Raw genomic sequence first — 13,443 nt, 5'->3', positions numbered from 1 at the left:
ATGGAGGGACACGATGAAAGGAAACCGGGGGAGGGAGAAACAACAAAAGCAACAATAATTAGGTGATGAACCATTTAATAAAACGATGTCAGGTTTGAAGCCAAATGTTTAACTGCATGTTAAAGCTGTTTTAGGGGGGTAAAGGTGGGGTGTGAATCAGGGGCGCCATCTGTGCTTTACATGCAAACATGCCCCAAAAAGCCCCGTGGAAGAGGCTTTAAGAGTGTGTGAGAGCTTTCATAAAGCTCAATCACGAGTGGCTTAAACCCAATGTCTGAGGGGACTGAGACAGGTCGTCATGTAGCCCACGACACCAACAACAACAAGGTTGGGCAAAGTGTGCCACCAACACATGGCGCTGAACGATGTCACACTTCTCTCCTCCCTGACTGACACACCGAGGAGAGGTGCTCAGATCACAGAACAATCCACCAAACATCTGCATCTGCAGTGAATCAAGTGGCTTAGATCTGGCCTACATTCATTTAATGAAATTAATCAACAAGCTTATTTAGTGTCTTCGTTTGTGGTCCTCAGTGAGACTCTGTGAGTACACCACCAGAGCCAATTAGATGTAATCAAATGGCTCAGGAACACTTAATGTCTTTTGCGCAGAATTAAAAAAGTTGATGTTCTGGAGATAAGCAGTGCTGAGTATGCAGTGTGACCAAGATAACCAAGATGATCACGCTACTATTTCTGTGATAATGTCCAGAAACAAGACTAATAAGAGTCTACATGCATGCGAGCAGCTCTGTGAGGCAAAGTGGGCTAAATGCAAATAAGCAACACAAAGTAAAGCCGAGGCTGATGGGAATCTCATTAGTTTTGTCAGAGTTTGAATTTTATTACACAAATGACAGAATGAGGGAGCTGAAAATATATGGGATCGCCGGAGTTATTAGGATTTATCCTGTGGGGAATATGGGAGATATGAATGTGTACTAAATTTCATGGCAATCAATAGAGACTTTTCAATCAAAACTCCAAATATAAACCTCATGGTCTCATATCCACTGTAAGTGTGAGGGAAGGTCAGTTCAGTAATACTTCTGGCCGGGATAATGGAGCCAGGATAATGTTGGGAAGTCACGCCACGCTCCTGTTCTTGTTTGATGTACCCAAAGGTGAGGCAACAGGGAAACAGACACAATGACAGAGAGAGATATGAGAAGAGATCTGAGGAGCTCGGGCTTTACCACAGCCCCCAAACACAAACTGACAGAAAGTGAGAAACCAGTAAAAGGCAGAGAGTACACTGAAATCCAATTGGGATCAAATTATTCAAAGGAAGCTCAAGAAAACATGAAAAAAGTACAAAGTTTGGGAAATTGAGATTCTGCTCTAAAAATATGCTAATGCCTCCAGTGCATACGATTAGACGGCTTATGGGCTGTCTCCTCCCTCATTATCCATTCAGAGTCTCTGCCCTGATGGGTTGATGCTAGTGAAGATAACAATGAATGCAGCAAAACAGTTTCTCAAACTTTCACTGCAGAGAAGAGTGTTATATAAACAATACTAAAACTAAAATCACACGGCGTGAAAAAGCCCTGTTCTTTTTCTGTTTGATCAATAACTGAACATATAGCTTTGATTTCATTTATCTGTTAAAAATCTACGCTGTCTGAGTGACAGACAGACGATAAACGGACAGAGTTTGACAGGCAGGGAGACGGAGATGTTGTTAATCTGAGCGACAGTCACATTAGTCCTGTCAGCTGGGCAGCAGAGAATACGCTGTCTTGTTAGTGGCTGTGTGGATGCCAGTGTTGAAGCAGTTCACAGTCGCCAGGATGAGCAGCAGCCGTTTGCTCACATCATTTATCCAATTAGCGTATAACAGGGAGCAACCACTGTGCCCCGACTGACTAAAATACAAAACGCTATCCCGCCAGCATCCACACATCAGTCACACTCAGCGGATAACATGAGGGTTTTCTTGACAACAGAAAGACTATAGATGTAGAATGTATAGTGGAAATCTACCCAGTGTAAAGGAGTGTTCATATATTCACTATATGAACTGTCTCCTACAGAAGCGACAAATACAAAGCATCATAAAAACATATCTAAATATAGTAAATAACAGGACTCTACGTATACATAAAGAATATATTACTAAATATGACAGCGTGTTATCTGTTCTCTCATACAGTATTTCCGTGTCATGTTATAATGGCCAGTTTCAGTTCAAACAAAGGTGTAATTTATGGTATTTATTCAATAGTCAATATTTACATGTTCTGTTGGGCTGCAACTAATGATTATTCTCATTATCGATTCATCTGTAAACTGTTTTTTGCTTAATCGACTAATCATTTAATAAATGAAACATCAAAAAACTGAAAAAACATTTATTCAACGAGAAGTCCAAAACCACCAGAAGTACAGCTTACAATTATATTTAACAAAGAAAACGAAGTCAATCTTGTCTTTTGAGAGGCTGAAATCTGAAAATACTTGTCATCTATTTCAATACTTGAAAATGCTACTGAAATGATTAATCAAGATTTGATCACTGATTATTTTCCCTGTTTTCAGTCTTTGTGCTGAGCCAATCTACCCGGCTGTAGCTGCATGGACTCAGAGACCTTCACATATGTAATTTGATTCCCATTCCAACTAAAGTTAACACACGCCCAAGCCAGATCAGGAGGGCGGTCAGCTGTCTAATGTTGACCAATTCAGATAGGCCGCTGCCAGTCTTTGTCGCTGTGTGGGTCTGAAGGCAGCATTAGTTTTCATATGACATGCTTTCGCTGTCTCCGTATTTGGAAAATATGAAGCGTATTAAATTATTCCAGTGGGAAGATGCAGGAGCTACAGAAATGTGGTGCAGGTAATGGAGGTGTTGACACCAGGTCGTCAACAGCAATTTCACAACTTCAGTTTTTAAGCTTTTTTTAACCCCAAATGCTTCCTGCATGTTTAAACCAACACAGAGGAAGAACACAGCGTAAATGTAGCTTCCGATCAAATAGACATCAAGGTAGTGAAATGAAAAGAGAATCGGAGTGAGGGGAGGTTGAACGATAGGAGCAGGAGAACGAGACCTTGAGGCTTTCTACGTAGCACGCTGGAACAAGATGAGATGAACGCATACACGCAGACACATATACACACACAAACACACACACACACAACTCCAAATCACATTTAGAAGTAGGGCAGCCTATCTGCCAGCTCGAAAGCCTGCAGCACTTTCCTCAATCATTATCCAACAAACGATACCGTAATACAATAGGCCCATTTTATCTGCCTACTCATGCTAAGAAAGAATGCTCCCAGGCAGAGCAGCACAACTTACAAACCTGACACATGTTTATTTTAAGTCATGCGGAGAATGAGCTTCTGATGAAAATGTAGGATTTATGAATAAAAACACCTGAACCTTGTGTGTAAGCTCTGGATATATAGATAACGCTATATACACCATGTACTTCCCTGTGTGCTACCAGTTGGATTCCTCTGCTGGGGACCATGAATGTCTATAGAAAATGCCATGGTAATCCAATTCATGGCTGTCGAGATATTTCAGTCTGGACTGAAGTGGTGGACTGAACAACTGACCAACACTGCCACTCCTAGAGCTAGAATAGAATAGAATAGAATAGAATTGAATAGAATAACAAATCTTGCAGCTAAGAAGAAAATAAGCAAATATATCGCAGTAAACTGGCAAATCTAAATGATTTAAATAAGCTGGAGTAAACTTGTATGGAAACTTGTATAATTAGGTAATTTTATGGTATTTTATAATGAAGTACAAGGGAAGCTGATCTGTAGCAAGTGAAGTTCCCCGTCTAACATTCAGATCAGGAGTACGCTTCACTTGATTAATTACATCAGAATCCGGTGTTGGTGTGGACTGCCCGCTACAGCAGGGTGTTCCCGTTATTTTGTCCAACCTCTGTTCATGCACAGGACATTTCAGCCTATACAACTCTCATACAGTCACCTGTGCAGACACAAGGACATAAAAGCATCCTGATGCAAATGAGCTCACGTGACTGCAGATGTACAGGTGCAGGCATACACCCACCAACACACACACGCACACCCATGAACACACACACACACACACACACACACAATACCCACCCAGTACAACCACACACACATACACACACATGTCCAGCTCCGGGTCTGTTGACTTTAGCTGTGTTTGTACTTGAGATTAGCGACAGCAGGCTTTGCAGCAGGCAGTGGCAGTGGTGGCAGGCTGATTGTTAGGACTGTTCATATGAGTTTCTGGCTATGAGCTCCACAGGGACATTTGCACTGTAATGGAACTGTAAGCTTGGACTTGCTGACATATTGCAATACCCCCAAAATAGAGTAAAAATAAATAACACTTCCTTTGTGTAACTGGTTGAAAATGTAAACTAATCAATTTATGTGACATTTGAACTTTAAGGTCCTATCTGACTTTTTCCATCAGAGCTGCGTATGAGTCATATGAGTCTAATAGAATCCGTGTTATTTTAGTTGATCTTTGAATCTGGAAATACTACAAATCACACACTCTATTTTCATCTATCCGATGGACACAGAAAACCAAAAAGCCACAGCTATCAACTCTGCGTGCGGAGGCTGCAGAGAGCATTCGTCAGGCAGTGTGTATGAAGAAAATGCGCCCTCAGGCTCTGCAGCAGGATTGAGTTCATGTCTTTATAAAATGTCTTAGGATGGGGGTCGCTTTGGGTGAACGTGGGAAGGTCAGTGTACACAAGACTTGACTAATTGTGGTACTGAAAGACCTGGTATAGCTTTAGGGCAGATGATGAAAGCAGAAGCCTGTGTGTTTGTGTATGCGTGCGACATGATGCTGGTAGTGGAAGCAGGGGCCATCCACCACCTGTCCGTCCATCCATGTGAGCAAAGACCTGCTGTCCCCTCAGTATATTTATCCAGCCAACACGCCACACAGACAAACATGGACTCAAGTGTACAGCAGGGCTGCCACTTTTATTCAAAAATATTCAAACTGTAGGAAAAATAAATGAATATTCAAACTGTAAGGACCTATTTCTAGTTGTATCAAACTGTTTGAAGTAGTTTTTGCCTTGTGCTCCCACAGAGGACTTTCTCAAAATTCACTACCAGCTCGATGTATTGCTGCCCTATTGACCCATCAGTAAACTAATTAAGATAGATACCGATTGATAAAAATGGAGGAGGAAGCTAGAGATCATGACAGTGCTGAGTATTTCAGGCTCTTTAAAAATGACCAATGATAAGAAGATAAGGCCTGTTTGCAGACTTTGTAAAACTCGCTTCCTTTTTCTATGTCAACAACAAATCTGAGAGGTCAGCTCCTAGCTTGTCACCACAGAGATGCGACATCAACTCTCCAACCTGGGAACACCTTTTTGCCAGACTCTTGACTCTCATTAAAAGGCCATAAGATAGCAAGCACTGTTTTGTATGTTTAAAATGGCAAAATCAATTAATTACAATGGATTTGCTTGTGTGTTTTTTAAAGCCACTTCAACTTTGGTAAACTCTGAGCCACAAATTTGAAGAAGCTATTGTAGCTTATTAGCCGTGTTGCACCATTCACATTTATCTAACCTCTATTGTTGAAGGCTCCACAAATACTCACTTGCAAACTGTCAGTTAGTAAACAGCCACCTAGCAAGCTCATTAGCTCAGAGTTTTTTTCTGCTCCATAATGAAACTCCTTATTAAATGAAACGAGATACTGAAGAGAAAATAAGAGCATCGTGCTTGTGCAGCTACTCAGACTCATTAGTGCTACTATGTTCTTGTCACCAACTTTCTGTAACCATGGAATTGATTTCAGATGAATTTCAACATGCCATTTTCCAGATTGACCGGACCTTAACAGAGCAGATCATGCAGAAATATACTTTTAAACACTGATCATGGATTGGGACTTATTTTGAAATGTGTGTTCATCAAGAAAATTGGGACCCCCCCCCCCCCCCCCCCCCTTTTCTCTGGGGCCTGATAAACAAAGGGTAAGTGCACTCTTTCAAAGCTGAGATCACATCTAATCCAGTACACATATAGGTCACGTACTGTGTTCTTGTGCATCTGCCATTAAGCTAGCATGAATACAAAGTGAAAACAATGCCCCCTATTATGTGTCATGCTTCCCTAAATACAGCAGATCCCACATTCACACATGTTGGGTTAGGGTTGCACACAAAACAACACCCAACCAACCGCCCCCCATTCCCAGAATTAAGCTGTGCTCTCATTTCTTTTTTTCTGGGACATGCAGGGTGTGTAATTGTTGTGCAAAATTGTGATTCACTGATATTTAAGAATTGTTTGTGTTTGGTTCTGACTCCTGATCAGTCATGCACGGTTTATTGTTTAATCATCACCTATTCAATCTGACTTTGGTTTTAGGCTGAGAGGGAAGTGCCTCCTCTGCGCTTTACACACATCCGTGTTCATGCTGCATGTGATGTTATCACTAATCAGTGTGTATTTGTGTGTCCCGCACCCTTCAGGCCTGGGTAAGCATTTACCTTAGATAAAAAGTCTGACCATCAAGAATGAAGTGAAAGACAGAGAAAACAAGAAGACAGATAATAAGGGAAGTGAAATCACATGTCTTTGTTTCTCTGGTGGAAGTTGTGTATTTTGGCAGCTGCCAAATCAGCTGACTGCAGCCTCAGCGTTGAATGACTTAGTGACAGGTGGCCACATGAGCATAGAGAAGAGAAACAAGATGGTTAATAATGAACACACATTTGCAGCACTGGAGCTTTAATCATGCTTGATGATTTGGCAGTATTGGGGTTTTTGTTGACAGATGCGATTCCAATATTTTTGTGCCAGAATCTTCTTACTTATAATTATGTAACTCTCATTGCCTTAAAAGTTTGAGAGTCTAAAGCAAAGCGACCCAAAAGCACACAAAGTAAAACTAAAGTCATGTAAAAATTCTGTTGCACTCTCCGACGGGTCCAGAGTGCCTATTATCTCACTACATCCCTGTCAGCAGCCAAACATCTGCTCCTGACTGAGTCATATCAGTTCAGTGAGCTCTCAGAAGACTCACTGGGCCCACACTGAAATGATAGGGACCAAAGAACATAAGGTTTGCTTCTCTCTCGCACGGCAGACAGAGATCTCCTCCTCACGAGATGTTCCAGACAGACACCAGACAAATGCAGAGAGAAAGCAGGCATGTAATTTCCAAGGAGACTCTTGGCAGTCTGAGGGAGGAGGCTGCATCCTGACGGACATGTGGGGGAAGCTTAAAATCCCATTAGAGCCAATCAAAATTCAAAGAGAAGCATGCATAGCCTGCCCTCAGTCTAAAAATCTATTCCTGTCAGCACTGAGTAGATAGCCAGAGATGGGCTAAATCGAGACAGTCTATTTTGGAAGGAGGAGAGTGAGGGGATGGAAAGAAAACAGCGGTGGAGGGAGGGAGGGTTGGAAATGAGGAAGTAAGAGAGAGAGAGAGGGATGGCAGAAACATAGACGGAGGTGAGGGCGAGAGAATAGCCTTCAACTTGGTTCCTTTTGTAGCGAGACAGTGGCCTCCTGTAAACAGTGCGTGTTTGCTTCCCAAGGAAACTCCAGTGTATAGACACTTCCTTTTCTGAGGCAGTGAGCCGTGGATGACTACACCAAATCTCTCCATGTGGATGCAGCAACACCAGCCTCTGTCATTCAGCTTCGTTAATCGATTGAGGAGGCTGTTAAAATGCAAAGGGTCTCGCTATTATGAAGTACTGGAGCTCTTTCTCTCTCTCTCTCATATGCGCACACACACACACACAACCACACACACAAAACCACACACACATTCATACATGTGTGAATGCACTTGCACACCACTGGGGTGGTTTCTATGCCACTGGTCAAACTGAATGGAACAAATTCTTATAAACCAACACAGTAGGACCAGTCAGCCATAATGGGAGAAGGTTTAACAAAAAACTACTCTGAAAAGATCCACAGGATACAAAATTGTGTCTTTTCACGTTGTCACTGTGGGAATGGCAGGTGTGTGTGTTTGTCAAACGGCTGAAGACTTGACTCAACCAGCACAGCTCCTCTGCTCTGTCAAACCCAGATTTACTGTTTGCTCAGAGATGATCAGGCTGTGTCGTCTGCTCGCCCTCTCTCCTCTCCCCCTGTTTTCTCACATCGACTGAGACTAAAGAGATTAGCCAAGGGAGATGAAACGACCACGGCTCTGCCAGCCACCACGCAACCCCTCTCAATTCCAGGACTTCCTCCCACTGCAGTCTTTCTCCCACTGCCATCAGTTCCTTCCTCGCTCTCTTTAATCACTCCCAACTCCACAGAGTCGCTGCACAGTCCCTCGGCTAAAGGCTTGCGCTTTTAAATTAAAGACAAAGCCTTTGCCTTTGTGAGAAGAGATGAGGGGAAAGGAAGGCCAGTCAATATTCATCTACACAAAGCTAATTACATTTGACTTGGCAACCGGTCCTAAACACGCGCGCTTGCCCTCTAAAACGCTCATGTGTTTGCATTCACACAGCGTGGCACAGTGTGAGACGGTTCACCCAAAGAAGAAGTGGTTGGCACAGAGATACAGTCTTTACCTTCCCATGTGTTGAAAACCAGAGGCAGTAGGTGCATTGGCAAGTCCACGTCATTTTAAAAAGGAAGACCATGTAGCTTTTGGAGGGAAGAAAAAACTTCCTCTAATTGTGTCGGTTCAACACACTGCGTGGCTCTGCAGCTACAGTCTTGGTCTGACATGAATAGGAGCTTAATGTTAGCTGCGTTTAGGTAGCAGCTTGTAGACAGATATTATGACAGTTCACTGACTTTATGACTTTTGCTACTCTTACACCATATTTTAGAGTGGAATAGATGAATATTTTAATGGTCTTTGGTCACAAATAAAGTGAGGTCTATACAGACCGAACCTCACTAGAAGACATGTTTTCTTTTTCCTGCTCGTGGTTCCATTAAAATCCTCATAAAATGAAATGGGTTTTTTTGATGTTAAAGTAGTAGTTAAATATGCTTCTCCCTTCCTTTCCCAGTGTTAAATGAAACGATCAATACCACTCTCATTAAATGACTCTCCATTAAATGTGAACATACAGCCAGGACCAGGAGATGGTTCAATTAGCTTAGCATAAAGCATAGAGACTAAAAGCAGGGTTTAAACAGTGAGCCTGACTCTGTCCGAAAAAAAAAATTCCACCTTCCATCACATCTTAAGTGAATTTTGGACTCATGACATTCATTTGACCCATTGCACTGTTTATTCACCCCAAACAGCTAATGTACAAACGTTAGCTGTAAGCCTGCTAGCATTGGACATGTCAACTGTGTTTGTGGGAGCGTGCATGTGTTTGTGTACTCTACAAGAGCTTCGGCCACTGTTGCATTACAAGACAAGAGGTTATAATACGCCCTCAGAGCAGCGCTATGTCTTCAGGGCAGATTGGAGGCTACAATGAGTTGCTATCGGAAAGTGACAAGACAGCTGGGGCTAGCTGGTTAGCGTGCTATGGCTATGTAGCAGTAGCAAAACTTACAAATAGCTCCTTTAAACTCCACCACCAGGATGCCATACTGATGCAGGTAACTCAAAACCACCTTAAAGAATGAATGGAAATTCATTTTTCCATTATCTCGCAATTGCTACTTGTGTCCACAGGGGTCACTGCTGAGCAAAAGTTAGACACTTGCTTTTAAGCCTAAACTGCAAAGATGGCATGACACAGTAAAAACTAAGCCAGAGTCATCCCCCGGTCAATGTAATACCACAAGGCTATCAATAGTAACATCTCTCCAGTCACTGTCAGCACAGATTACATTAAACACACATGACAAATTAATAAATCAGAGGATTTTTTTTTTTTAGATCGGAGTTTCCTTGCAGCCAGCCTCCTGTTTACATTTGTCACTGGGGACTCTATGAAGCAGCATCCTGCTTCCTTCATTAGCCATTCAAAAGCAAAGATATTCTATACAATAGGCTAAGAGTTACCTCAAGGGAACTTAACATACAGAGATACACAAACACAACACATACGCATCCACATGAAAGCACACGCTCATAAATAACATAAATAAATACTAATCAGCACTGTGTTTATTTTTAAATAGGAATATCATCTAAATAGATACAAAGATAAATAGATAAAAACAACTAGGTCAACTAGATTTGTTTTTTTTTTCTTGAAGCAATAAACAGCATCTTCCCTGCCTGCCGATACCTGCTCCTGTTTTATGCCCTGCCTCCGCCTGCAGTGTATTACCCTAATGATCATGTTTACTTTACAAGTTTATCGATTTGTCATTTTGGGAATCACTCCCGGCACACTCAGCCCGTTCACACAGATACACTCATACACAGTCTGGCTCTGCTCTATAGACCTACTTATGTGGATGGCTTTAGTTAGCCTAAAATATCTCCAACACTGGGGTTCCTCTGATTTTTAACACACACAGTCTCACACTTAAAGCAACACAGCAGTCACCTACAAACCCACTCTGTAACATTACAGAAGCCAAAACAAAGTAAGAGAGCAAGACAGAAAGCCTGGGAGGATGAGGATTCCCCAAAATGGTGAAAAAGTTTGAATGTTGTGCCCCCGAAAGTCCTGCATTTTTCAGAGGATAAATGCACATTATGGCTTTTTAGTGTCTAAAAATGAAATCACACATTTCCTCTCTGCATATTCACTCAGCCAGGGATAAGAGCCTTGTCATGTCTGAACCAAGTTAGTCTAGTGAGTCACACTTGGATTACAGAACCACCCTGGCTGTCTGATACAGCTCTGTGTTAGCTTCTGGAGAAAAACGCTGGCCTGCTGGGACAATGAGAGGGAAAAATGATTACATGATCCCCATAGAAACACCACTGATATGGCTTTATGGAAAAAAAAAAAAAAAAAAAAAAAAAAAAAACACACACACACACTGAGCCCAACTATGATATGAATAACAATGAAAGTGAGAAAACTAAATTAAGCTATTTAACTATCAGGTAAATAGAGCACAGCAATAATCAGCCACAGACTGAATTTCATGAAAGGCAGCAATAGCTCGTACACACACTGTGCCCTTCAACTCTCACCATCATATTAAGAAAGGGCAGTTTACTATTCAGCAAAGAAAGCCACACAATCCACCTCTCTCTTATTGCTTTTTTTTTTTTTTTTTCTTTCTACAAAATTAGTCCCTGCTTCACTTGCTCACGTCAGAAGTCGTGATCTGTTGTCCAGCCAGTACATGCGTCACTACATGCTGAAAACAAATTTCCTCTGACAGCAGCACACTCTTTGTATTATTGTGTATGATTACTGTGTTATTGTAAAGATAGTTTCTGTCTTCTGTCAGGGAAAAATCACCGTTGGACTGAAGATGAGTGTGTGTGTGTGTGTGTGTGTGTGTGTGTGTGTGTGTGTGTGTGTGTGTCTGGTTTTAAATACACTTGACATGTGTTTTCATCTTACCCTGATTCTCCTCATGGCTGCCACGATCTCCATCCGACTGTTGGGCCTGGGCACATCAAGACTCCCCACGTACTGTGGTGAACAATCAAGAACATCAGATTGTTGATTGTCCAACACACACCAGCTGCATAATTAATCTTCCATAATCACATATGTCAAACTCAGTGGTGTCATGAATTAAATCAATCACTACTGCGTAAATTCCTCAGCTACTCTCACATAGCACTGTGACAGATCTCTTTCCAATTGCATTCAGTGAAGTGCCACTGCATAAACAGCGGCTACCAGGGACAACCAGGAGTCCTTGAATGAGGCTGCAGCAAGATACAAGATATAAAGATACAAGCAGCCTTGTGACTGAACTTTGGACCAGTAACACTCCCTTTCTATGTCTGTGCTTTCTGTTTCCTGATCAACCTCTAACATGAATTAATAGCTAAACATGAATTAATAAAGTTACATACGGATGTGTGTGAATCAGAGCTGAAACTATTAGTCCAGTGACCGAAAGTTGATCAGCAAAATATTCTGATGGTCAGTTACTTGTTTGAGTAAAACTACTGACATTTATTGGTTCTTACAGACATTACAGTAGGCCTGTGTCCCTTTCTGATATGGAAACATGTCCATTTGTAATTGTGTTAAGATAATGAGAATAAAATAATGAAAACAGTAGTTGTAGCCTTTGAATAAGGTCACTAAAAACTTAATATGGTCTAGCTGCTTCCCTAAGAGGTTAATAATTCAATATCTGAGGGAAACCTGAAAATACACTCAGCTCGGTTCAATTTTGAGCATCAAAACTAAGGACAGTCAGTGTTTAGTGATTATACCAGAAATAAAATGCAAATGTTGTGTTTGTATATGTTGCAGTTAAACATTGTGTAAATAAACTAAAATTCTTTAATACAGCATGTATATGTGTGTGTGAGTGTGTGTGAGTGTGTTTAAGGACACTGCCATGTGTTCAAACTTCATGATGGATCCCAGCTGAAAGGGAACAGTGCACCTGCCATTCCGCCGCACAACAACACAATACAATCCAACGATGAATGGACTGTTTGGTTAAACAGTATCAAAATAAGAGGGGAAACTATTTTCATCTCACCTTGGCTTGGAAATAAATCCCATGTTGATAAGCCTCCTCATTGTGCAGCGGCACCCTCGAGTCCGCCACATCGTCCACCAGGTTGTACCTGTTCCTTGCCGGCATCACGGGCTCCAACTAAAACTCCCGACACAGTAAAACACTGTTCAACAAGTAAACAGGTAAATGTCGACCGGGGCAGAAACGCTACAATCCCAGTTGTGTGCACCGCGCGGCTCCAGGAGTGAGTTCCCTCTGGAAACGCAGTCCATTGTTGTTGCTTTGAGCTTCAAAGGTCCCGTCCTCAAGAGGGACAGATTTGGGCGCCCTCTCTTCCTCTCCCCGTGACAATAAATGTTCTCAGATATGTTCTCAGACAGGCGTCTCGTAAAGACGCAGCAACGTGGGGGATGCCTGTTCCCAAAGCCACAGGGGAAATCCAGCGTAAAGAAGCGGCGTTTATCTGCAGGTGATGTTCCCTCCTTGCTCCTCGCTGTGGGGTTTTTTTTTTTTTAATCCAGTCCTGTTGATGGCAACGCTGCACCCGTCTCTCTCTCTCTCTCTCTCTCTCTCTCTCTCTCTCTCTCTCTCTCTCTCTCTCTCTCCACAAAGCACAAAGCAAGTCTCTCATTGGAGCAAAAGTTCCCAGGCATGATGCAACCGGGAGCTGGGAGGAAAGCCAACGGACAAGTTAGTCGTCGCCCCCCCCCCCCATGAAAACCTGACACACTTATTCCAGGGAATTGAAGTTGGATTATCAAAGAGGGAGAAATGCTACAGAAAATAAAGCAGTAAATAAGATAAAAGTACTCACTTAGTTTACTTAAGTGCCTGTACATTGCTCAAAAAAGGCCTATATATAAACTGACTCCACCATGGCCAGCTACAACACAAGTTGAAGCAATAATAAAGATC

At 42.1% G+C, this 13,443-nt stretch overlaps 1 protein-coding gene across 1 annotated transcript in view; it reads right to left on the bottom strand.

Moving 5' to 3' along the window:
- LOC111668033 (carboxyl-terminal PDZ ligand of neuronal nitric oxide synthase protein) overlaps positions 1-13,074 on the bottom strand; it is a 48,091-nt gene extending 35,017 nt beyond the window's left edge. Inside the window, exons 1-2 of the mRNA XM_023423943.2 lie at positions 12,550-13,074; positions 11,442-11,513 (exon numbers count right to left, since the gene is read on the bottom strand). Coding sequence (XP_023279711.1) covers positions 11,442-11,513; positions 12,550-12,654 — 177 coding nt within the window. The 5' untranslated portion in view covers positions 12,655-13,074. The remainder of the gene's footprint in view (positions 1-11,441; positions 11,514-12,549) is intronic.
- Positions 13,075-13,443: the final 369 nt, after the last annotated feature.

This window comes from Seriola lalandi, unplaced genomic scaffold, assembly GCF_002814215.2.
Source record: "Seriola lalandi dorsalis isolate HSWRI2012SDOR001 ecotype SW California unplaced genomic scaffold, Sedor1 jcf7180002054695, whole genome shotgun sequence".
NCBI classification, from domain to species: domain Eukaryota; kingdom Metazoa; phylum Chordata; class Actinopteri; order Carangiformes; family Carangidae; genus Seriola; species Seriola lalandi.
This window is presented reverse-complemented; position numbering and strand designations above follow the sequence as displayed.